Source organism: Ovis aries, chromosome 3, assembly GCF_016772045.2.
Source record: "Ovis aries strain OAR_USU_Benz2616 breed Rambouillet chromosome 3, ARS-UI_Ramb_v3.0, whole genome shotgun sequence".
In the NCBI taxonomy this organism is placed as follows: domain Eukaryota; kingdom Metazoa; phylum Chordata; class Mammalia; order Artiodactyla; family Bovidae; genus Ovis; species Ovis aries.
This window is the reverse complement of record NC_056056.1, coordinates 37,536,422-37,563,254: the sequence shown is the minus strand read 5'-3', so window position 1 is coordinate 37,563,254 and position 26,833 is coordinate 37,536,422. Positions and strand designations below refer to the sequence as shown.

The following is a 26,833-nucleotide window of genomic DNA, read 5'->3' as shown; positions in this document are numbered from 1 at the left end:
CCGGTTCTTCAGGGAGTAGCAGATGACAATGCTGTAATAGGGGGCTGAGACCTCCTGCTTGGGTGGGAATTAACTGGAAAGAGTTGAGGAGACTAGACTGAGATCTTTCGAGGGAAGAAGAAACCATTCGCCCCGCTCTGTGTTAAGCTAACAAGTTTAAAGACTGGTTGTAACAGGGATGTTTATTTTTCAGTGGATGAACCTGGTGATGTACAACTGAAACCAGGAAAAGAACAGGCACCAGAGCCCAGGTAAGACATAGAAGCTTTGAAATCATTTCCTCCCAAGGGCACAATGTGTCTTTCCCTCCAGGAACTACACAGAAGACTCTCTCCCTGGGGGCAGCCTCCCCAGAGGTTACAGAGCCCTCATCTGTGTGAGTCAAGGCTTACAAGCTGCTTGGCCTGTGAGTTTCAAAGCCAATACTGCAGATTTCATCCAAGTTTTATGAACATTCATAAAAGGATGTGGCCTGGAAGTTAAGAGTGAGGAATTTAGAATTTTTTTCATTTATTTTTATTGAGATATAGTTGATGTTTAACACTGTGTTCATTTTAGGCATACAACATAATCATTTGATATATGTATGTATTGTGAAATGATTACAAGTTCAGTTAATATCTGTCACCTCTCATAGTTACATTTTTTTCTTGTGATAAAAACTTCTACAATTTACGCTCTTAATAACTTTCAAATATACAACACAGTATTGCTAATGATGGCCACGATGCTGTATGTTACGTCCCCAAAACTCATAACTGGAAGTCTGCACCTTGTGACACCTCACCCATTTTGACCACTCCCTCCCCTTCCACCTGTAGTAACCACCACTCTGTTGTCCGTGTCTATTCAGTTTCGGTTTTTTTATTAGTTTCCACATGCAAATGAAGTTATACAATATGTGTCTCTCTTTGACTTACTTCACTTAGCATAATAATCCTCAAGGTTCATCCACGTTGTCACAAATGGCAGAGACACCACAACGGGCTGAATACCATTCTGTTGTATGTATATATAAATATGTATACCGCATTTTCTTTATCCATTCATTCACTGATGGACACTTAGATTATTTCTGTGTCTTGGCCTTTGTAAATAATGCTGCAGTGAATATGAGGCTGCCTATATCTTTTCAAGTTAGTGTTTTTGTTTTCTTTGGATAAATGCCTAGAAGTGGAATCATTGGATCCTGTGGTAGTTCTGGTAGTTCTATTATTAATTTTTTTCAGTTCAGTGACTATTTATAGAACAGCTCCTATATGGCTATGTGCTGGACTCCAGGCATTCAAAGATTAAGAAAATTCACATGGTTTCCACACTCAGTTGCTCACTATCTATTGGAAGAGATAGTCTTGTAAATAGGAACTAAGCTATAATATACAAGATTCAGTGAACGAGGCTTGGGTGCTGTGTGGATACTAAGAGCAGATGCTTCAGATGATTTCTGCTTTGGACAACGTGATATGCTTATGGGACACCCATATGGAGATCTCCCATAGACAGCTGAACACACAGGTCTCTAGGGAAATCAAACTCGATCCTTGCCTTGGAGGGTCTTGCTGTGAAATGAAAGAGACAGAAATGTAATAGATCAATTACAGTACTCTGTAGAGAAGGCTAACACAGAGGTTCACGCAAAGATACAACTAACTTGGCCTGCAAGTTGTCTCTAGGAGACAGCCCAGGAGCTGAGTCTTGAATGATTCAGAGTTGTTATCCAGTGTTGTGGGTAGTTGTTGAGATCAGCGTTCACATGGAATTCTTTGGATAGACTGAGCAAAGCTTCAAGGCACAAAGACATTACCAGCTGGGGAGCCAGTGGATGATATGCAGGCAGTTGGTCATGGGAGGTTCTTTTCTGAGGGCAAGACACACAGTTTACAGTCTACCTTGATGCAAGTAAAAGATGGCATGCTGTCCCCACTCAAGTGATGGGTGTTTTTTGATGGTCCTAGGAATCAGTTCAGCATCCTGTGGAGAGCAGACACCCAGAGCCTATTACTCACTTTTTAAGGAATCTCCATACTGTTTTCCATAGTGGCTGTACCAACAGTGCACAAGGGTTCCCTTTCTCCACATCCTCATCAACACTGGTCTTTTTGATAGTAGTTATGAGGTGGTCATTCTACCAGGTGTGAAGTGATATCTCATTATGGTTTTGATTTGTATTTCTCTAATAATTAGAAATGTTGAGCATCTGTTCATGTGCCTATTAGCCATCTGTATGCCTTGTTTGGAAAAATGTCTATTCAAGTCTTCTGCCCATTTTTTTATGGGACTGGGTTTTTTATATAGAGTTGTATGAACTGTTTATATACTTTGGATATTAACTCCTTATCAGTCACAGCATTTACAAATATTTTCCCCAACTCACAGGTTGTCTTTTCATTTGGTTGATGGTTTCCTTTGCTGTGCAAAAGCACTTATTATTGTTTTTATTTCCTTTGCCTTAGGAGACAGATCCAAGAAAATACTTCTATGATTTATATCAAAGAGCATTGTGCCTATGTTCTCTTCTAGGAGTTTAACATGAGGGAATGTTCAGTTCTCATTGTTTTACATGTGACTGTCCAGTTTTCCCAGTGCTACCTGTTGAAGAGTCTGTCTTCTTTCCATTGTATATTCTAGCCTCCTTTGTCATAAGTTAATTACCTGTAGTTATGTGTATTTATTTCTGGACCCTCTGTTCTGTTCCATTATCTATGTGTCTGTTTTCATGCCAGTACTATGCTCTTTTGATTATTGTAGCTTTGTATTATTGTCTACAATCTGGAAGGGTTATACTTCTGGCTTTGTTCTTTTTTCTCAGCATTGTTTCAGCAATTTAGAGTCTTTCATGGTTCCCCGGAGAAAGAAATGGCAACCCTCTTCAGTATTCTTGCCTGGAAAATCCCATGGATGGAGGAGCCTGGTAGGCTACAATCCATGGGGTCACAAAGAGTCGGACATGACTGAGCGACTTCACTTCACTTCACTTCACATGGTTCCATATAAGTTTTAGGGTTATTTGTTATGCTTCTGTGAAAAATGTTCTTGGTAGTTTGATAGGAATTGCATTAAATCTGTAGACTGTTTTGGGTGGTATGGTCATTTTAATAATGTGAATTATTTTAATACAAGAGCATGGAATATCTTTCCATTTCTTTGAATCATCTTCAATTTCCTTCATCTCACCAACATTTTTCATTGTCTATCTTTTTTGTTTTAGCCATTCTGGAGGGTATGAAGTGATATCTCATTAAGGTTTTGACTTATAGTTTCCTGATAGCTTGTGGTATTGAGTATCTTTTTGTTGTCTGCTGGCCATTTGTATATCTTCTTTTGAGAAATATCTATTCAAGTCCTTTGTTTAAAATTGGGTTATTTATCATTTGGTTGCTGAGTTGTAAGATATTATATATACACACACACATGTATATATATATATATACTCACATATATATATATATATATATACACACACGTATATACACACATATATTCTTGTTACCAGTCCCTTATCATATATGTGATTTTCAAAATTTTCTCCCATTCTGTAGGTTGTCTTTTAAGTTTCTTGTTGGTATCATTTTTCAGAATTTGATCAAGTCTAACTTATCTGTTTTTCTTTTTGTCACTTACACTTTTGGTATTGTGCCTAAGAAATCAGTGCCTAACTTAAGATCATGAATATTTACTCCTGTGTTTTTCCCCTAAGAGTTTTATAGTTTAGCTCTTACATTTTGGTCTTTGACCCATTTTGAGGTGATTGTTGTGTATGGTGTGATGTAGTGGGTCCATCTTCATTCCTTTCCTGCCAGAAGCTTCACCAGGCAAGCCTGGATGTACTCCCATTGTAAGAATACTTCTGTTCCCCTCACTCGTCTTCAACCCATCTGCCCTCCTCTGACTTAGTAAACTGCAATATTAAAACCAACCAGACAACTCCCCTTCCTTCCCTCCTGTCACATCTGTTTCTTTTGAACAAAGCACACACTTCCGTTGTCACACTGGGGGCAATGTTTAAAGTTGTTTGAAATATTGAATTCTTTTTTTTTAATGTTAAATATTTGGCTCTGCTGGGTCTTAGTTGCAGCATGTAGAATCTAGTTCCCTAACCAGGGATCAAACCTGGGCCCCCTACTTTGGAAGCATGGAATCTGCCACTGGACCACCAGAGAAGTCCTCCGAAATATTGAATTCTTACTTTAAATAATCATGCTTTAAATACTCATGCTTTGGTATATGGTCCTTGGATATCTGAGACTATGTTGATCTTAACTGATTGCAGAGTCTAGAGGGTTCGTACATGCTAGTCACACCCGCTAACAGTCTGTCTAACTGATGTCATCTACATTCATGTTGATCTACAGTCAATATGGCAGTAAAGTGCCTTACTCTAACAAAGTTAGTATTTAGAACAGCTTCCCACTACACATAAATAACGTGTCTCGAGGGATGGGCCACCTCCTCCTACTCTGCATGAGGGTGAAATATGAGCAGCAGAGGCCCAGGTCCTGCTGATTTACCAACAGTCGTTTTCACAAGAGTGGGTCTACTTCCATCCTAATAAATCCCATCTCTCCAGCCTTCAGACCAGAGAAATTCTTTTTGAGAGGTAGGAATCTGCGTTTGCCTCCACTGATAGGAAATCCCCCCCACTTCCTTTAGCAAACATGCACCTGGTGATTACCAGGCACCTTTCACACCTAGGGTGTCCACCTTTCCAGAGCTGACCTTTAAAGAGAAATGTATCAAACTGGGATGATAACATGAACACTCCAAGAGCATAAACCAAGCAGGAGAAAGAGCTGGAATTCAGGAAACAGGAGGCTCAACCCCAGACCCATCACTGGCTATGGAACTCCAGAGTCCAGGGCTGTACAGCTAAATGGGAGAGCCAGAAACCCAGCAGAAATCAGGAAGAGCCATCTTTGCAGAAAAAGGATCCGTCTGCAATGCAGGAGACCCAGGTTCCATCCCTGAGTCAGGATTGTAAAGGGAGGTTTTCAGCCTAGAAAAGGGAAGTTTTATCTAATCTGACTCTTTGAAACCTTATGGAGGGTAGCTGGAGTGGATTGCCATGCCCCCCTTCAGGGGATCTCCCCAACCCAGGGATCCAATCTAGGTCTCCCACATTGCAGGCGGATTCTCTACCATCTGAGACACCAGGGAAGCCCCAATCTAATCACTTAATCATGGGTAAAATAGTGTTCAGAAGGATTTTGAATTTCTGCTGGAGGGTTTTGGAAAAGTTATTAGGATAATGACATAGACCAAACAGATTTTTAAAACGAGGTAATTATTAATTCCTAGAAGAACAAAAACTTCTAGAAGAAAGCAAATGGAGTTTTTCTTCACTCAGCAGAGAACTGTACATAGATAATTGTAATAAAATAAAAATGGAGTATTGATTTAATGAAATATGTGACACAAATATATTAGAGAAAGGAAGGAGAGAAGATACAGGCACAAAAGTGGGTTAAGAACACCCCAGTTTCATCTTCCATTACAAGATGTCAATAGGCATTTAAAATTGGTAAGTCAAGGGGATAACCATATAAAATATTATTTAGAAGTAAGGAGTTCAGAAGAAAGAGTTAGGAGAGAGGAATTCCATATAGGAGTGGGGCAGGGGACTGCTGTTCTTTCTTCATGCTTTGTATTAATGTCTTGAATTTTAAAATGTATCTTGGGCTGGACTTTAATGAAAGTAAATAAGAGAACTAGCAAATAATCTGAGAAACAGAGTTTAAGACTCAAGAGAAGAGGAGGGAGATGGAGAGCAGAGTTGAGACTGTTTCTTTACCACGTGGACAGGAAAGTAGGTTGTTAGAGTTGTAGGAAAAAATGTCCATGCAGGAACATCACTTGAATCCAGAAGATAAGCCCTTGAGGAAAGCCACTCTTCCCGGGGAGTCCTCTGGACAGAGGACAGAGTCCCTGTTCTCAGCCCTTCGGTCCTGTCCATGGAGTCATAGGAACATCTGCTCCCCAGCTTTCCCTCCCCTCTGCTGCAGGTACTCTGGAGCTAAAAGGACAGTGGTTTGCACTCAGACAGGGCAGAGTAGGGTGGGTAGGGTGCATCTGGAGGATTTTGAAGAATGAAGTAGAGTCACTGCCGTCCGCTGGAGCCGCGGGTGTGATGGAGCTCGGCCAGCCTCGCTAGCGCGTGGCACACTGTGTTGCCTGGTGACCTGAGAGTAGCATCTGTGGGGAGGGGGCCTGCCTCTGCAGTCACTCGGAGAGAGGAAAAGCTTCTTTACCCACCCTGGGGCTCTGCAGTCACTCAGAGAGAGGAAAAGCTTCTTTACCCACCCTGGGCCTTCTGTGTTTGAGTGTCTGTATCTTTCCCTAGGATGAGTTCTCAGTGATCACTCGAGAATCTGGCTCTTGTTCCACTGAGCTGTGTTGCCCCCATGGGTGATATACATCAAAGCCTGCCCTGCCTGGACGTAGTCAAAGCTGCCTTCGAGGAGCCTGGGCCGGGTCCTCAGCTGGGTCAAGCTCTGGTTTGCCCAAGGTCATAAAACAGGTTATCTGAATATTTCGGGACACCAACCTGGAATCCCAGGAGAAAGAAGCAGAAGATGTTCCTTTGTGGGAAAGCAGGGGAAAAGCCACATCTCGGTCCTCTCCCACCAACTAGTCATTTCTCAGTCTGTCCACCCACAGGATGCTGTGCGTGACATGGGAGTGGTTCACTGGGTGTTTGCAGAATTAATCATACTCTCCGATATCTGAATCCTGACTGTTTCACAGCCAGATGGCAAAATAAAACATGGTTCCCATAAAGGTCTTCAACTTCATGACAAGTAAGATCTTAGTTCTGGATGAAAAATGCCTTTGGGTAAGGGGAAATCCAACCAGCAAGGCAAGCACCTCCTTCCCTCCCATTCTGTAACATCATCAGACAGTTCCAAAAGATCACGGCCCAGTAGAGTGCAGAAGAGATTCCAGAGTGACCAGGCCAGACCTCACTCGGGAGAACTGGCATTTGAGAACTCATTCCTGGATGCATCTGTCCAGTGAGGGAACACTTGAAAATGTGTGTGTCAAGAATAGGAGGGCAGGAACCTTCCAAAGTGTGACTTTTCTGAGAAGAAACAATCAAAATGTAGGTGGCATGGGCAAGGGTATGCCATCATGCAAATACCCACGCTCAGGAACTAGGTTAGCATTTGGAGGCAGATGTCCTGGTCAAGGAACAAACACACAGCCAGCTAACTGCCTCTCACAGGGGCTGCTGCTAAGGGTTTGCAGTCATTTCAGTAGCACAGCAGGTGAGACACACAGCATAGCCTGGGCCACATCATTGTGCGTCCTTGCCCTGTGCTCGGCTAACCAGGACAGATGGCCATGGTTAGCAGCGTGGGCTTCAGAGGTAGACAGAGCTAATGCCTGAAGACCCACATCCTAGGCTGTTGTGCAAAACAATGAGTCCTGACCAATCAAGACAGACTGTTTCAAAATAAAAGGAGAAAGTTCAGAAAAAAATGAATGAGCTATTTTGGCAGGACTCAGAGATGACCTTCACCTACCTGTACTTTCAGGTAGAAAGTCCAACATGCCTGCACACTTTGCTGAACCAAACAGCTGGACTAAAACCCAGCTTGGCCTAGGGAGCCCTCAGTGGAGGAGCAGGAAGAACCGTCTTGCTTCCCCAGAGCCAGGGGTGACCCTAGTGAGGGCGGATATCTGAAAGTGCATGTGCACAGACACACAGACACACACACACAGACACACACAGAGACACACACACCCCAGGGAAGCCTAGCCCCAGAGAACAGTTCCACATGCAAGCCCACTGATCAGGGAGGACATCAGTCTTGCTTCTCCCTAGAACAGAAACAGTTTCCTTTGAGCAATTGCTCCTCACCACCTCCAGGCAGAGGCAGGACTGCCCTGGAACAGCACAGCGCGTGTATGCGCCTCCCCTCCCTAACCCCTGTGCCCCATCAGGGCCCTGACCCCCGGGACAGAGTCCACAAGGGCCTTAGATGATAACCAACTCAGCCCAGTGATGGGTTTTCCAATCTCAAGAACATGAACCTCACATTCAATTCACTTGTGTTTTAAATTAAGAATGGAGATACTATAACTTATCCAGTGTAAACATTTAAAGCCTGAAGTTTCATATAATAGCCCATTAGGAGGTGGGGCTCGGAACAGGGAAAGGGGAGAGACTGTGGAATGGAAGTAAAGGTTAGGGGGAAGGGAGGAGCAGAGAGCGCAGCAGGCAGCATCAGGCAAGTTAAACAGGAGCTGCTCAAGCTATCTTACGAAGGAGTTTAGCACAGGGAGCGAGTTGCTCACAAATCTGTTGGATCAGCTGGAGGAGCACAGGCCAGATAAAGAAAGAAAGTCAAGTCGCTCAGTCGTATCCGACTCTTTGAGACCCCACGACTGTAGTCCACCAGGCTCCTCTATCCATGGAATTTTCCAGGCAAGAGTACCAGAGTTTGTTGCCATTTCCTTCTCCAGGGGATCTTCCTGACCCAGGGATCGAACCCGGGTATCGCGCACTGCAGGCAGATGCTTTGCTGTCTGAGCCAGCAGGGAAGCCCTAGGCCAGAGAAGATCACCACTAAGTCCCAGGTTCACCACCGAGAGAGAAAGAGAGAACGACGAAGCTGCCGCCGCCAGCCTCGTCAGACATTATAGGGAGTGGCCAGAAATGGTCACGGCTGCCTGTAGCCCTAAGCGGGTGAATTTCCGGACAATGTTTCACAACTTCTGAAGCCCACGTGTCTGCCCACCCTGCCCAGAGGCAGAATAAGGCTTCTGCCTCTCTGCTGCCTTCCAAATCATAAGTGCAGAGGAAAGAGAAAAATGTGGGGAGGAGGAATGACAAGCAGATGGAGATGGAGAGCTGGGGCGGTGGGGGGAGGATGATTCAGACAGACAGGGGGAGGACAGATGAGGCATGCAGGGAGCAATACAGATAAATAAGATGGGAGAGACCAGTGACAAGAGATTAAAACAGAAGGAGGAAGGCTGAGGTCTATGGGTGTTGATGGGAGTGGAGGCCATAGAGCCCAATCATTCAAAATCTGTTGCCGGTGGAAATGTTGACTTACGATGCCAATCAGGTTGTGGCTCTCAGACTTCATTGTGCATAAAAGTCACATGGAATAACTTTTATAACAAGCTTTAGAAATTCTGATCCAGAAAGTCTGATGCTAGGGGCTTCCCTTGTGGCTCTGACGGTAAAGAATCCACCTGCAATGTGGGAGACCTAGGTTCAGTCCCTGGATTGGAAAGATTCCCTAGAGGAGGGCATGGCAACCCACTCTAGTATTCTTGCCTGGAGAATCCCCATGGACAGAGGAGCCTGGTGGGCTGCAGTTCACGGGGTCACAAAGAGTTGGAGACAACTAAGTGACTAAGCGCAGCAAGTGATGCCCTTGGTCCTTGGATGACTTAGGAATCACCTAGGAATCACTGCTTTTGCAGTGATTGAGTGGTGAAATGCTCTGGGCTGCAGCAACCAGGGCGGCTATGAAATGCCTGATGAATCCAAGCTTAAGTTCTGCTCTGGTCAGAGGCCTCTCGCCACGCTTCCCCAACCCCAGCCCCTCGCTGCTGCCTAGAATATCTGAGATCCCTCCCACCACCTCCCAGCTCACTGCTCCCCTCCTTCCTGCTGCCCGAGAACTGATGTCCTAGTTGATTTTTACCTCTAAACAAGCTCATTAAGCAATAATCCTAGAAGAATCCATCACTCTGACAAGGTTGTTGATTAACCATCCCCCAGCCAAGCCTAAAGTGCTTAATATCCCGGCGGATGGTCAGTAATGAGTCGAGCAGCAGCGCTGGCCTGGTTCTGAGCAGATGGATGCGGGATGGGCAGTTGGGCCAACTTTGCAGCCTGGTGGAGGTCAGTGGAGAGGAAGGTGGATGATCTCCAGGCTGTCCAGGCTGCAGCAGGTTCTAGACCCTTTTATCCAGATTCTAGGCCATTCTTTCTGAGACCACTGAATGCCCCCAGAGGGTATATAAGGATATGAAAAACTCTGGACAACAGACAGGAGAAGGACCACTTGAAAGGGGCTGGACACAGAGACATAATTCCCCAACCTTACAGCTCTGCCAACTATCTAATTGCCTGAGTAAGAGAAGAGACAGACAAAACAATAAAAATGACTGCCTTCCTGAGATCAGTTTCAAGTCCAGACTGTTATGTCTTTCTTTTTCTCCCCACAGTTAGACTCTTGTTTTAAACACCCCTCTGTTCCCTTAAAAGATTTGCTTTCTTCTGTGCGTGGAAGTGCCTTGGACTGAGCAGGATGTGGCAAAACACTGCCCCCTGGAGGTCACAGTTGTTACAGCTTCAAAGCATCCTCCTCCCAAAGGTTCCTTCGAACTCGTCTTTAGTGTGGGCTTAGTGGCAGTCTCCAGCCAGCCTGGCCATAGCTGCCATCTCGGCTGCCCTGTGTGCACGACTGCCCTATCACCTGCCAGACTCCATCTAGTTTCTGCCCCCCGCTTTTTGCATAACGACTGGATAACATTGGTAAATACTCTTGACCAAGGGGAAGGGCACTGATCTTCTCACCCCCCAGCTGTGCAGCTCTGATGGGATCACTGACATGCCGTGTCATCCCATGTCTTTAGATGTTTCCAATTCTGTTCAGGCACAAAGAAGAGAAAATAGCATAGAGTGAGTGCCAGTAGTGTTGAGAGAATGAATGGCTGAGCTTGTGTCGTGTGAACACAGGGAGCATGGCAGAGTGGACAGGGCACTGGGCAAGTCCTCTGGAGTCTCAGGCTCAAGTCTTGGTGCTGCCTCCATCCCGCCGTGTGTGCTCTGAGGACTTCCCTCTCTGGACTTCCTGCTTTAAAATGAAGGGGCTGAACTTGGAGATGTCTAAGGTCCCTTCCATGGCACACACTCGGGGAGCCAAAGCCTAAGGATTCTAAGTCACAGTCATCATCAAGGGGAAGCAATTAGTCAGGAAAAACAAGCCCCTAGCAAAGTGGCAGCAACAGCTCTCCGGTGTGGGCTCAGTGGGAGTCTCCAGCCAGCCTGCCCACTGCTGCCATCTAAGCTGACCTGTCTGTAGAGAGAGACCCACTCTCTAGGGAAATAAACATGACTCTTTTCCTTTAACCTGGGAGTTGCTGTTCCTTTTACGATGTTTTCAATGACAGAAGTTCAAAATCCCCTTCACTGTATATTATAGCATGAGGAATATGATTAATAATATTGTAATAATTTTGTATGGGGACAGATGGTTACTAGACTTACTGTGATCATTTCATAATGTATGCAAATGTCAAGTCATTTTGTAGCTCTCCTGAAAATAATAAAATATTGAACATCAACTATATTTCAATTTTTTAAAAGTTTTTTAAACTGTATGCATGGGATGAAAAAACAGTGCTCCTCCCTTCAGCCAGAGTTGGTCTTTAGTTTTGACCTTGCTCTGGAAAGGTGGAATCCGGGCCACAGTGCAGCCAGGGCTGGTGGTGGTGCAGTGACACCTAGTGGCCATTTCCACTAATCACAGCCCAGCTCAGCTTCTCTGTAGTTGCGAAAGTCCCATCCTTTCCGTGGCTGAAAGGGCTGCATTAACTCTCAGTGAATGTAAGTAATGCAGGGCCCTGGGTTATAATCTCAGTCTTGCAAATATCTCTCTGTCTGACCACCTTCAGTTTCTTCAAATGGGATTTTGGCCCTTACGTGCTTCCCTTCCAGCTGCCTTGCTCCCTGGACCGCCACGATTTAGGGCATGTAGTCAGGGATCTTAGGTTCATGCAGAGGGCAGGATGTCCCTACTGGGAAGGCACGGCCCAGAGTTCACCCCTGGGACCCTGGAGTCCCACCAACGTGATCATGCACGGTCCTTCCACACCCACCTCCAACACAGCCTTGAGACGAGAGCACGTGGCCAGGCCGTTGACCAGAGATACTCCATCCAAGGCTTGCCTCCATCCTGCCTACCAGCTGCTGAGGTGGGAAAAAGCAACGGAACCAGTCAGAAGGAAGCCTCCTTGAGGTTGGGTGGGGAGGGGAACATCACCTGCTATTCTCCAATTTGGGTACCCGAATCTTGCCGTATTGATGGGATCAGTGGGGTTCATGATACCTAAACAACAGCGTAAATGGGTTCTTTTTAACACATTCCTCCCTTTCCTGACACCTGCACAAGCTGCAAAGAGGAGAAAGAGGGGGCTGTGTGCTGAAGCTTCCAGCGCCCCCATAGTCACTCAGTCTTTGGCACGGCTGAGGACACACAGGCCGAGCGTTCAGGGTCTTTCCTGAGTCGCACATTCTTCCTACCCTAGAAGAACTGTGCTCCCTGCCCCTTGAGCCACGCCTCTCTCACTAGTTTCTGTCCTTGTCTATGAGTCTTTCTCCTAGTGTCATCTTTGAGAGCTACATGATTTCTGCAGAGGACTGTGGTACTTTTCTTTATGGCTGTGTTCATGTCACCATCACTCCCTACAGCTTCCCCTAGATTGTCCCTGAGAAGTGTACCATGGTAACACTCAAGAACCCCTCGAAGAAGGAAGTGAGTCTTTCAGGTTGGGGATGCGATTTCCAGAGTCACCGCAGCTTCTGGTGGTATGTGGTCATTTTCCTCTGCCTGTTAAATAGTGTATGTAAAAATACTTTTACACACACAAAGAGCACACGAGCTGTCATTTTTAAATACCTACTCTATATTCGCCAGGGTCCATTCAGGAGACAAAAATCATACCAGCTGTTTCAATAGGGAAATTTTAATACAAAGAATTATTAACTAGTGAAAGGTAATTAACTCTTAAAAGGGGCAAGAGAAGACTCCAGGGAATAGAGGAATAGAAAATGCAGGAAGCATCTGATGCTTCTAAGGATGAAGATTACCCAACAATGAAAGAAAGAACTTGGGTGAGATCCAGGCCACTTTGGAAAGAGTGTGGCTGCCGCCCATTGGATGGTGAAGATGTTCACAGGGCTCCTGCCGACTGGAGGACACCTGCGGGGGGCCTCGCTGGGTGAGAGAGCCCGGACGCTGCTGGCTGTCACCTTGTAGGAAGGAAAAGGCATCCTGGAGCCAGCAGGGGCACGCTATCTCTCTGGGCCTTACAGTGTCTCTCTAGCTCCCTCTGCTGACAAAGCCTAACAGTACACCAGCTGGCTGTACTTTCTCGGGCTCCAAAATCACTGCAGATGGTGACTGCAGCCATGAAATCAAAAGACGCTTGCTCCTTGGAAGGAAATCTATGACAAAGCCAGACAGCATATTAAAAAGCAGAGATATTACTTTGCCGACAAAGGTCCGTCTAGTCAAGGCTATGGTTTTTCCAGTAGTCATGTATGGATGTGAGAGTTGGACTATAAAGAAAGCTGAGTGCCAAAGAATTGATGCTTTTGAACTGTAGTGTTGGAGAAGATGCGAGAGTCCCTTGGACTGCAAGGAGATCCAACCAGTCCATCCTAAAGGAAATCAGTGCTGAATACTCATTGGAAGGACTGATGCTGAAGCTGAAACTCCAATACTTCGGCCACCTGATGTGAAGAACTGACTCATTTGAGAAGACCCTGATGCTGGGAAAGATTGAAGGCAAGAGGAGAAGGTGACAACAGAGGATGAGATGGGTGGATGGAATTATTGACTCGATGGACATGAGTTTGAGCAAGCTCCAGGAGTTGGTGATGGACAGGGAAGCTTGGCGTGCTGCAGTCCATGGGGTCACAAAGAGTTCGACACGACTGAGCGAATGAACTGAACTGAACTGAACACCAGCTGGCAGAGAAGAAACCAGGGTCCAATTGCAGTATTACAAAGCAGAGCAAAGAAGGGTGAATTTGGAGTTGAAAGGCAACAAATTGATAATAGGTCCACCTGCCAGGCCTGGTGTTATGCATTTCCCTGATGAATCTCATATAATCTCAAGAAGCACAACTCTTTGAAATAGTTACTAGAATTCCCATTTTAATGTTAAGTAGATTCTGAAAGTTAGAAGTAATCCGAGGATACACAGCCAATATACGTGACTGAGCTGGTGCTTAAAGTGCTGTGCTTGTGCGTCTAGAGTCCGGGTTCCTACCCCAAGCTAACAGTGCCTCTCTCTGTGAAGGATGAAGGACAGTGAGGATCCTTCCCCCGATCCTTCTCCAAGAACTCACATGAACCTTCTCAGCATTGCTTCTTGGACTCTCCTCCTTGGAGAGGCCAGTGGGGAGGCAGATGCCTTGGGGTACCCTAAGGCAGTGGTTTCTAAACCAAATTCACTGGGAACAGCTTGGTGCAAATAGAGGCTCCTGGCCTTCTCTGCAGACCCCAATTTAATAGTTGGGAACAGGAGTAGGGCTGGAGTCTGCATTTAATAAACTCCCCAGAAATCTTGATGTGCCCTTAAAGGAGCACCAGCTGCTCCACTGCACTAGAAGAGCAAGTGAGAAGCTTCCTGGCCTTTGCTGGTGGGGGAGGAGGGGAAGGGACTTCACACTAACAAGCTCCTCTCAGCCCCAGCGTCCGGCAGAAAGGTCAGTGCTGCTACCTGACTTTGGAAATGAAAATCAGATGGGGAACATGGATCTGTTTCATGGGTGATAAAGTTGCAATGGCTCTAATGGAGGCCTAATTAATTCCTGTTTGTCAGCTGGAAAATTGGAAGGTGGGCTCCAGGACCCCTGGCCCCCTTTAGACACATTTTCTGGACAGGAGGTATTTCCAAGCTAGAGCCGGCCGGGCAATCCCACTGGGTCAAGAATAAGAGCCAGCCACTGTGTGCTAGGAGCTGTGCCCCTCTGTCTCCAACCCTGGAACCTGCTGGCAAGGATTAACACCACAACAAGGAAACTGGGGGTCTGCCCAAGGCCTCATGGGGTGGAGCTGAAATTCAGGCATACATGAGACTTACTCCAAAGCTGTGGGCATGGCTTGGGAGAGGAACTGGCTCCTGCCTCAGAGCCCCTGCTTGGGGGCAGCCAAACCCTAGTAGGCTGGGGGTTATGTGCTCATGGTCATCAAGAAGTTAATGTCTTTCATTTGTGGGGGGTTTTAGCATCTATAATACAACTCAGGAAATGGGCATCGCGTGCTGATATCTTGGTCCTTCAGAGGAGCTAAAGCAGAGGATATGGGGGAGGGGTCTGTCCTGGGAAGGCCTCACAGGGTCCTGTTCCGTTACACAAACCCATAGAACTATAGCCAAGAGTGAGTCCTAGGATAAACCATGGGCTTTGATAAGGACAGGTCAGCGTACGTTCATTGACTGTAGTGTCTAGCGCTCTGGTGGGAGATGTTGATGGTGGGGGAGGTGGTGGGGCAGGGGGTATGTGGGAACTATATACTTTCTGCTCAGTTTTTCTGTGAACCTAAAAACAAGTCTAGTGAAAAGAGAAAAAATTACTGCCTCTTAATGTGGTTGTGAGAATTATGAAATAAAATAATGTGAAAGGGCCTAACCCAGGCTTTGGCATGCTTCAGGGTCTCTGGTAGCTGAATGAGGGGAGATATCACCCTGTAAGCTCAGTGCAGGTCCGGGAGGACCCTGACAGTGGAGGAAGGGTGATACTCGTCTCCCTCAAGGAGCCCTCAGGGGTGGGGATGGAGGGGCTGGAGGTGTAAGAATTAAGGACCAGTCTGGGCCAAGTGTTAATCAGTCAGAAGACAGAACAGCAATTTTGGCCCAGGACTGGATATGATATCAGGCCCCGATCTAGGATTTGTAAGATCGGCCCCTCCCTCTCTCCAGATGAACCTTCTCATAGCCAGTGGAAGCAACTAGAAGAGACTAGTTACTTGGTAAAAATCATGAGCCTGGCAGGCCACTCCCCTGGCTCTGAAGCTCTTGCTTGCTCCCCAGGACCTGCACCTGGCACGCAGGCCTTCCGTCTGCTTCCTCTGTGTGACAGCCACTCTGGGGACTGTTGGTGCAGTAGAAAGAAAACAGGGGACCAGAGGCCCAAAGTTTAGCCCCAGATCTGTGTAGCTGTGTGACCTTGGGAGCATCTCTCGCCGACTCTGTGCTTCAGCTTCCCCAGGCTGGATTCCTCTCTTCTTTCCTTCACTGAATACACTATTGAGTGCCCACTATAAGCATGACAATCTCTTAGGTCCTCCCTGTTGTGATGTTATGTTTTTTTTTCAGTGTGGTTCAAATGCACTGGGAGAAATATAAAACACGCAGAGGATAAAGGTGAAAATGAAGAGGTTCCCTTACTTACGGTATTTCTTCCTAGGCTCTGCCTTTTGGATCTTCATTTCCGTGCCCACATTTGAGGGAATGGAACATATGTTTGCAAAGTGCTCAGATAACTTTGAAGACTGCTGGGCTGTGACCTTGCCCTCAGTATCTGATCCAAGATGCAAGTGTATGCTTCCTGACCAAAATGCTTGATTCTCTTTGCGTCCCCCTCCATATTCACACCTGTCCTCCCTGCCAAACCCTCTCCCCTGCAAGAGGATCCAGAGCATCTCTGGGGGAGGCACACGATGCTCAAACAATTAGGAGCTCAGCTTCCAAACAGATCGGATTCCAATTCTCGCTCTGATTTTACTTGCTGTGTGATCTTGGAAAGTTACTTAACTTCTCTGAACCTTGCTGCCCTCTGTCTATTTAATGGAAAAAATGAATCTCCACCTGAACGGGCATTGTAAGATTAAGTCAAATGGCACAAGTAATGTTTCTGGCCACATAAATAGCAATACCACTCTATATAATATGAGTTATTAGGTAACTTGCATGAGATAACTCATGTAAAGCGTTTTTTGCTTGGTAAGAACTCAGGCCCTTCTTTCCCTCACACTCTTCAGTTACATTTCCCTCCCTGTGACTGCCAGGTGGCAGCATGGGGCCGTATATGGAGCCCTCTTTCTCACTCCCAGAATGGGAGTGCTGGCAAGGCCCCTTGGTTGACAATAGCCACAGATTGTTTATGGAGCTCTTACCATGCTGGGCGCATGTCACAAACCCTTCCTTTAACCAGGGTAGGTTCATATCGGGGGGAGGTTCAGTTACCTGCTTTGTACAGGGGAGGGATGATGGACTCTGGCAGGCAGGATCCATAAGGGTGCAGAGCCTAGAATCCAATAATCCCCTGCTGGCAGCTGGGGCACTTGCCCATTGTGGTTGGTGGCCTCCTGGTAGGTTGCAGGAGCCTCATGTGGTGGATGAGGACAGTGGGCCCCCAGGAGGGATGGAGTGACCCAAATCCAGAGGCCTGACCCTAGGCAGGCACCCTTTCCTGCAGGGCCCAGTCTCCAGGGAGGGTTCCATTGGTCAAGGCCCCCACTGCCCTGAGACTCAGCCTGGGCTCTCTGAGGGGGAGCTGGGAACCCCAGGAAAGCAAGCACCTGACGTCCTGCTGTCGGCTTCTGCTCATCCAACAGGACCGCTTCTGACCCCCAAGTAATCTTTGTCTCCCGGAGCCCCAGTGATTTGTGGATAACTTCCTCCAAATCTCCCTTGGGTAGTCCTCCCTAGACTGAACCCTTTAGTGATTGCATTTGGGCTGGTGGCCTCTAATCCCTTGGGCACCAAATATTCCTGGGAAGGCCCATGGGCAGCCCTGTGTCCTGCTGGGGCCCAGCAGCCAGGGGATCTGAGCTGGGCACACCTGGGAGCGCTAGCTTGTCCCTGAGTCAGCCTCTGTTTCTCCCTGCTTCGAGTCTCACTGCACAGGAGGTCAGGGAAAAGTCTGGGTCTTGGATAGGGCAGTTCTTGGATAGGGCAGCTGGCCGGCAGCCAAGGAGCTGGGTCCCCGGTCTCCACACCGAGTGATTCTCAGAGGGATGTTCTTGTCTGAAGTCAGGGCCTCAGTTTCTTCCTCTCGTAAATGGGGGTAAGATTAGTCTTGCCTCATAGGGATGAGGATCTATGAAGGTAACATATTTAATGACCTTAATGCAGAGCCTGGAAACTAATAGGCCATCAGAGCTGGCTAGCTGTAGTTAACCTACAGTGTCTCCCTGCCACCGCCACCCCTCAGTGACAGCCACGGCTCTCCCCTGTCTCCCACCTCTAGAGACGTGGACCCCAGAACATCAGCTCCTCACACAGGGTTAGCAGTGCAGTGGTGGGAGAGTGGTGGGGTCTGAGGGCTCCAGGAATGGCCACAGTTTTGGTGCTGGGGGAGACCAAGGACCTGCAGCTCTGAGAAGGGGCACCCAGTGCAGGAGAGTTGCCCGGTGCAGCCACGGCCAGGCTCGGGGACTCAAGCTCTTGCGAGATGAAGGAGCCCAGGGCCGGGGAGGCCAGCAGGCTTCAGTGGGGCAGCTGGGCATTCCTGACAGGGGTGGACCAGCCCACTGGACAGACAGGATGGTCCCAGACACTGTACAGGCGGAGGGATGCTTCAGCAGCAGCTCCACGAACTGGATAAATTAATCTTTTTTTTTTAGATTTTTTAAAAATGTGATCCATTTTTAAAAATCTTTATTCAATTTGTTATGACATTGTTTCTGTTTTTGTTTGTTTGTTTGTTTGTTTTTTGGCCGCATAGCATGTGAGAACTTAGCTCTCCAACTAGAGAGAACCTGCACCCCCTCCTCACTGGAAGGCAAAGTCTTAATCACTGGGCTTCCAGGGAAGTCCCTGAATGACTGAATCTTTGAGATGCAGCTGCAGTGCTTCATAACCAGCAAGTCAGCAGGTGGCCCTGCCCCTAAGAAGGAGATAAGATTGGCTCAGACTCTGTGACGGTTTAGCTCCGTCCTGGAGATGTTAGCTCTGTCCTGACCCCCATCTCTGCACTTTCCACCACCACTCTGGGCTCATAGTTATGTCCTTGTCTCTCCCAGTGTGGGCCTCATCACATAATCCTGTTTCCCTTCCTTCAGTCCATGCTGTTGCTGCTGCTTCTAAGTCGCTTCAGTCGTGTCCAACTCTGTGCAGCCCCATAGATGGCAGCCCGCCAGGCTCAACCATCCCTGGGATTCTCCAGGCAAGAACACTGGAGTGGGTTGCCATTTCCTTCTCCAATGCATGGAAGTGAAAAGTGAAAGTGAAGTTGCTCAGTCGTGTCCGACTCTTTGCGACCCCATGGACTGCAGCCCACCAGGCTCCTCTGTCCATGGGATTTTCCAGGCAAGAGTACTGGAGTGGGGTGCCATTGCCTTCTCCACCCTCTGTCCATACTCTACTGAAAAACAAAAATAAAAACAGCTCTCTCACACTCTTCAGGATAGAGAGTTCCAGACCTTTCCTGGGGTCCTGCCTGGGGGTCCAAAGCATAGAAGCTTGCCCTTGGCCAGCCAGGAGCCACCTCCTGCCAGGGAGACCCCTGCCCACCCTAGTCCAGCTACTTGCAATGTTAGCTTCCTCCGTGGCCCAGAGGCGGAGCCCCGCATCCTGACAGCCCATGTGTTAGATTCGTGTTCCTAGGAGTGTGTCTTACTGACAGTGTCTGAAATCTCACTACTCTCTCAGCCTAGAAGTCCTCACTTCTGTTCACCTGAGTTCCTCCAAGGAGCCTGACACATAAGCAGGCAAGGAATACAATGGCTGCGACTGCGTGTGTGCTGTCGTGCCTGACTCTCTGCGACCCCACGGACCATAGCCCGCCAGGCTCCTCTGTCCATGGGATTTCCCAGGCAAGGATACTGGAGTGAGTTGCCATTTCCTGCTCCAGGGGATCTTCCTGACCCAGGGGTCAAACTGGCAACTCCTGCCTTTTCTCTTGCATTGCAGGTGGATCCTTCAACACTGAGCCACCAGGAAAGCCCCACAAAGTACACTACCATTTGTGTCAACATAAGTGGAAAAGGATAGAAGTATTTTCTTATAATTGCATATAATATTTCTAATAAGATAACAAGAAACTTATCTCACTGGCTTTCTGTAAACAGAACAAGGTGGTAGGGAAATAGAAATGGGAGGCAGGTTTTCTTATTGTACAGTCTTTTGAATTTTGAACCATGTGAAATATATCCTAGCCAAAAGTTACGATTGTTTCAATTGAAGTATACTTGATTTACAACATTGTGCTAATTTCTGCTGTACAGCAAACTGACTCAGTTATACATGTATATACATTCTCTCTTCCTATATTCTTTTCCGTTATGGCGTATCATAGGATACTGAGTATAGTTTCCTGTGCTATACAGTAGGATCTTGGTCCTTATCCATTCTGTATATAATAGCTTACATCTGCTAACCTCAACCTCCCACTCCATCCCTCCCCCAACTCCTTCCCCCTTGGCAACCATAAATCTGTTCTCTACATCCATGAGTCTGTTTCTGGTTCATAGATAGGATCCTTTGTGTCAAGTTTTAAATTCCACATATAAGTGATATCATATGGTATTTGTCTTTCTCTTTCTGACTTACTTCGCTTAGTATGATAACCTCTAGTTGCATCCATGTTGCTGCAAATGGCATTATTTCATTCTTTTTATTGCTGAGTAGTAATCCATTGTTTATAAATACCATATCTTCTTTATCCATTCATCTGTCAAGGGACATTTATGTGTTTCCATGTTTTGGCTATTGTAAATGTTGCTGCTATGAACATAGGGGTGCATGTATCTTTTTGGACTAGTTTTGTCTGGATATATTCCCAGGAGTGGGATTGCTGGATCATATGGTAATTCTATTTTTAGTTTTCTAAGGAAACTCCCTACTGTTCCCCATAGTTGTACCAATTTACACTCCCACCAACGGTGTAGGAGGGTTCCTTTTCTCCACACCCTCTCTGGCATTTGTTATTTGTAGAGTTTTTAACGATGGCCATTCTGACTGGTGTGTGGTGGTACCTCTCTGTAGCAAAACTTACATTTAAAAATACACATAAGAATTGAGCTGTATAAGTTGCTTGTATATTTTTGAGATTAGTTGTTTGTCAGTTGCTTCATTTGCTATTATTTTCTCCCATTCTGAAAGCTGTCTTTTCACCTTGTTTATAGTTTCCTTTGTTGTGCAGAAGCTTTTAAGCTTAATTAGGTCCCATTTGTTTATTTTTGCTTTTATTTCCAGAATTCTGGGAGGTGGATCATAGAGGATCCTGCTGTGATTTATGTCGGAGAGTATTTTGCCTATATTCTCCTCTAGGAGTTTTATAGTTTCTGGCCTTACATTTAGATCTTTAATCCATTTTGAGTTTATTTTTGTGTGCGGTGTTAGAAAGTGATCTAGTTTCATTCTTTTACAAGTTGTTGACCAGTTTTCCCAGCACCACTTGTTAAAGAGATTGTCTTTACTCTATTGTATATTCTTGCCTCCTTTGTCAAAGATAAGGTGTCCATATGTGTGTGGATTTATCTCTGGGCTTTCTATTTTGTTCCATTGATCTATATTTCTGTCTTTGTGCCAGTACCATACTGTCTTGATGACTGTGGCTTTGTAGTAGAGCCTGAAGTCAGGCAAGTTGATTCCTATATACAAGCAACTTATGCAGCTCAATTCCAGAAAAATAAACGACCTAATCAAAAAATGGGCCAAAGAACTAAATAGACATTTCTCCAAAGACATACGGATGGCTAACAAACACATGAAAAGATGCTCAAAATCACTCATAATTAGAGAAATGCAAATCAAAACCACAATGAAGTACCACTTTACACCAGTCAGAGTGTCTGCGATCCAAAAATCTGCAAGCAATAAATGCTGGAGAGGGTGTGGAGAAAAGGGAACCCTCCTACACTGTTGGTGGGAATGCAAACTAGTACAGCCACTATGGAGAACAGTGTGGAGATTCCTTAAAAATTGCAAATAGAACTACCTTATGACCCAGCGATCCCACTGCTGGGCATACACACCGAGGAAACCAGAACTGAAAGAGACACATGTACCCCAATGTTCATCGCAGCACTGTTTATAATAGCCAGGACATGGAAACAACCTAGATGTCCATCAGCAGATGAATGGATAAGAAAGCTGTGGCACATATACACAATGGAGTATTACTCAGCCGTTAAAAAGAATACATTTGAATCAGTTCTGATGAGATGGATGAAACTGGAGCCGATTATACAGAGTGAAGTAAGCCAGAAAGAAAAACACCAATACAGTATACTAACACATATATATGGAATCTAGAAAGATGGCAATGACAACCCTGTATGCAAGACAGCAAAAAAGACACAGATGCGTATAACAGACTTTTGGACTCAGAGGGAGAGGGTGGGATGATTTGGGAGAATGGCATTGTAACATGTATACTATCATGTAAGAATCGAATCCAATCTATGTCTGACGCAGGATACAGCAAGCTTGGGGCTGGTGCACGGTGATGACCCAGAGAGATGTTATGGGGAGGGAGGTGGGAGGGGGTTCATGTTTGGGAACGCATGTACACCTGTGGTGGATTCATGTCAATGTAAGGCAAAACCAATACAGTATTGTAAAGTAAAATAAAGTAAAAATAAAAATTAAAAAAAAGAATAAATTATCTTCAATTTTTTGTTACTAAAAAAATAAAATAAATAAAAATACACATAAGAAAAAGAACAAAAAGAAACCAGTTGCAGGAGGCAGAAACAAAGACATATTAGTCTCTTACTTTAGCTATGCATAGAGTGATTTGTACTCTCAAAGATTCCAAAGTGAAAATACAAATTCTGTTTTTAAAGATTTTCTAACATTGCTCAATAAAGTAAGCATCTGAACTTTTAAATGCAAAAGGTCGGTCAGATTTCCGGCTCCCACTTAGAGTGCAGAGCTCTGCAAAGTGCATTGCTCTCACCCTTACCCCCAAAAAGTGCCAAATAATTTACCAAATGACACCTTTCAGTGAACTCATCAGAGAACTGTGATGGAAGGCAATAAACTAAGCTGAAATCTAAGAAAAAGCAGGCACCACCAGGAGAGACAGGACACAAGTCCTCAACTACCTGTTATGGAATTGTACACCATATAAGCTGGAAGGAAGAATCCAACCAAACTTTTTCATGAGATGTTAAAAGCCACATGTGGGCCCTGTGTGGATGTATAGCACCCCTGAGAGCTTCAGACTTAAGGGAAATCCACCCCAGCTTACAGGCCCTTCTCCATGGGACACACTGGATGCTCACAAGAAAGATGGGGTGAGGGTGAGCAACCTGGGCAGACCTATCTCTTGGTTCATGTCTGGGTAAAGGGAACAGTGCTTTCAGAGAAGCACAAAGTTCCGTGCAGATCCTTCTCCCTATATCCTTCATGGAAAAATACGTATCTCACCATTGGGGAAAGCAGAGCAAACTGCATGGTCCTTAGGGCACAGGATCCATGGCAGCCGGGAGAAGAGTCAAATGCTCAGTCCTGGGGGAGAGGGGTAAAACTACATGCAGACCAGAAGTCCCCTGCCGATGGGGGAGGGACAGACTCACTGAACTGTCCCCCCTCCCAGACACAGCACCTGCCCAGCTGAAACCAAAGGAGAACAGCAGAGGCTGCCCCCCGACCCCCTCCCCATCCCAACAAATATTGAGTAACAGCAGCAGTACATTGCTGGGGGAGAGTCGAGAGGGTGAAGAGAAATTTTCCCTAAGAGGTGCAAAGGGAAGCCCTAGAGGGAGGGCTTAACAATTCACCCCATGTTGATCTGTCTGTTTCGTGCCATTCCAATAAAACTCTAGACAAAAGTTGCTCTTAGAAATTGACGCACTAAAGGCAACATTTATATGCAAAGGAACTTGAAGAGCCAAACCAGTTTCAAAGAAGAGCAAAACTGGAGGAGCCACATTATCTGACTTCAAGACTTACTAGACTTTCTATAAAGCTACAGTCATCAGGGTAGTATGGTTTTGGAGGGAAATATAAACAAACAAATATAATACTACTGTATAATAATATATTTATATTAATGTATATATGTATCTATGTGTAAAATACATGCAAATAAATACATGGTATATATTTTATATGTATGTTTACTTCTGTTGAAATGTATTTTATGTAATGTATATTTATATAATATGACAATATATTTTATATGTATAATATATATATATCTCCATCAATGGTACAGAAGAAATAACCCAAAAATAGATCCACATATTTAGTCAACTGATTTTTTGCAAAAGTACAAAGACAATTCACTGGAGAAAGGATGCTCTTTTTAATAAATGATGAGAAAGAATATCCAGAACACACAAAAAATGAAGAAACAAACTTTAAGCCATACGTCCCAGCCTATATGAAAATTACCTCAAAGTGAATCTGTGCACATGCTCAGTCGTGCTGGACTCCTGGCGACCCCAAGGACTGTAGCCCACCAGGCTCCTGTGTCCATGGAATTTCCCAGATGAGAATACTGGGATGGGTTGCCATTTCCTCCTCCAGAGGATCTTCCTGACCCAGGGATCGAACCCACATCTCTTGTCTCCTGCATTGGCAGGTGGATTCTTTACCACTGCACCACCTGGGAAGTCCTCAAAGTGTATCTAAATGTACGTAAATGTAGTACCTAAGATTGTAAAACTTCTGGAAGGAACGTAGAAGGAGAACTCTGTGACTTCAGCCACCTGGACCTCACACCTGGAAGCTGTGCAAGACACAGCTGCAGAGGCCTGAGTTGTGTTTCCCCATCTCCTGCCTTCCTGGTCCTCCTGGCGACATTTACTTCCTAGAGACGTTTGCAGGTTGTTGGTTACTTCCAAGTAAATGCAGAACTGAAGGTGGGTGTTCATCCTTGGGACAGTTTGTCTCACTGTTTCTCTAACTTGCCCTGCCATCCTGAACCTGGCTTCAGCTTTCTCACCGCCCTCTCAGCTTTGGGTCAGTTGTGAGCCTGGTTTGCCAACTCCACTGAAGCCAGACAGCAAGCTGTTCATTCCAGCCCCTCGCCCTGGCAGGTGCCCCTTGGGCCTTCTCTCCTGCCTTCAGTCAATTTTCTTCCTACTCAGTATGTGCTAGTGAAGTTGGAAGAGAAAAAAAATAAACGCCCAAACCCACAATTTCTTCACTGTGGGTTTGGTCATTTATTCAGTTTTGTTTATTCCTTCTGTCTGTCTGCCGATTTATCCATCATGTTAACTAGGCCTGAGTTAAACACAGAGTCTCAGAATTGTAGCTATTGAACCAAGGGTCTGCCTTTCTGTGTGTGTGTGCACGTGTGTGGATGTTTGTGTGTATCTGCATGGGTGTGTTTATACAGAAGTGTGGAAGAGGCAGGAAGAAATGAATAGGAATGAGAAACTCTTTTTTTCTCCCTGCAGGGAAAGAGCCAGAAATTACATCCGTTCAAAAATATCCTGCCTCTCTCACAGATAAATATAGCAACATGGGTAGACGTGCCACCGAATAAAACTCTCAAAACAAATCCGGGAAGAATCACTTGAAGAGGCTGCCACTGCTGGCTCTGTCCTGCGGTTCCTCTGTCCCCCATCTCCCGACCCCACGCTCCCCGCAGCGACCAGGAGGGAGAGCGAGGAGGGAGGTCTGTGCCATTTTCCCCCAGCATTCTGGCCAAGGGGAGGGGTGGCAGGAGCAATGATGCTCCTTCAGGGGTTGCTGGTCAGAGGGGCTCGATCGCCAGTGTCCCCTCACCACCAGGGGGAAGAGTTTGAGAGACCACTTCTCTCTGTGACAGAACAGGAGGACAGCCCCACAGAGACGTATTTACCAAGCATGGCGGCTGGAACTAAGGACCCGTGACTTGGACTCAAGGGCACCATTAAAACCATTTGGCCACCAGCACAGCAGAGACACCTACCAGCCAGAATGGACATTGCCAGAGGGAAGGTGCAGTCATCCTAGCACTGCATGCCAGCTGAGACTCAGCCCCCCGTAGAGGCACATGCAGTCAGTCCTTCCAGCAGCCTATGAAGGAGGCATCATCATCCCATTTTTCAGATGGGGAGACTGAGGACAGGAGTGATTCAGTGATTGATCCAGGGTCCTGTGGCAGGTCATGGCAGAGCTGGGCACTGGCTCTTCTGAGAGTGTCAGGGAGGCCACCCTGCCACCGTGTACAGAAGGGTAGAAGGTCTACTGGCCCCCAGTCCAGCCTGGCCCATCAGCAGAAGCCTCCGCAGCTGGGTCACTGAAGGGGCTACCAGCATCCTAAGCCCTGCGGGAACAGAGGGTTGTTGTGGGTCTTCGAGGAGGAAGGATAGAGCCATTTTGCAGTTGTGAGCTTCTTGCTACCTAATACTCTCCTCACCTCCTGCCTCAGCCTGGACCCCTCACTGTCCAGTGCCTCAAGTATCTGTCGGGCCACCTCTGCCATAGGCCTGGGACACCTCTCTTACCTGGCCAAGAAACAGCACCTTAGGCCAGCTCTGAGCTCCAATAAAAAAGTTTCTTAACATCTTTTGGACCTGTGGAGTGAGACCAACCTGGATTCAAATGCCTGCTCTGCCACTCCCAGCTCTTGGGAAAAGCAATGTCTTATTTATTAGTTTCTTATTGCTGCCGAGACAAAAGTCCACAAACTTAGTGCCTTAAACAGTCTTACAGTTCTGAGGAAAGGTGCCAAAATCGGTCTCACTGGGTTAAAACCAAGGTGTCTGCAGGGCTGTGCTCCTTCTGGCTCCAAGGGAGAATCCAATTCCTTGCCTTTTCCAGCTTCTAGAAGCTTCCTGCATTCCTTGGCTCGTTGCCCTGCATCACTTGGACCACTGCGTCCATCACTACATCGTTCTCTGACTCTAACTCTCCTCCTTCACTCTTATAAGGATCCTTGTGATAACATAGTGTCCCTGTAGATAATCCAGGACAGTCTCCCCATCCCCGTATCCTTAATCACATGCCAAGCCCCTTTGCCCTTTATGGGAACCTAGCCACAGGTTTTGTGGATTAGGGCATGGCCATCTCAGGCAGGGGTGGGGAACATTACTCAGCCTACCACACCTCACTTTCCTCATTTGTAAACTGAGGATGCTAATCTGTACTTCCCAAGTCTGCTGGGAGGACCAGTTATATTACAAAATTCTCTGCCTTGTACCTGGCACAAAGTTTAAAATGAAGTCCTGAAAAAGCACTCTTTGCCCCCACC

At 46.3% G+C, this 26,833-nt stretch overlaps 1 protein-coding gene across 9 annotated transcripts in view; it reads left to right on the top strand.

The window, feature by feature from the left end:
- The window catches only part of CAPN13 (calpain 13), a 106,543-nt gene extending 80,395 nt beyond the window's left edge, over positions 1-26,148 (top strand). For 4 of the 9 annotated variants that reach the window (XM_060413848.1, XM_042245945.1, XM_042245948.1 and 1 more), the window contains 2 exons: positions 194-251; positions 2,810-3,933. In XM_060413848.1, the coding sequence (XP_060269831.1) occupies positions 194-220 (27 nt within the window). In that variant the 3' untranslated portion in view covers positions 221-251; positions 2,810-3,933. Of the gene's footprint in view, positions 1-193; positions 252-2,453; positions 3,934-6,337; positions 6,775-8,463; positions 11,313-24,232 lie in introns of those variants that run through there. The other 5 variants (XR_006059147.1, XM_042245950.1, XM_060413847.1 and 2 more) reach the window with 5 other exon arrangements.
- The last annotated feature ends 685 nt before the right edge of the window (positions 26,149-26,833 follow it).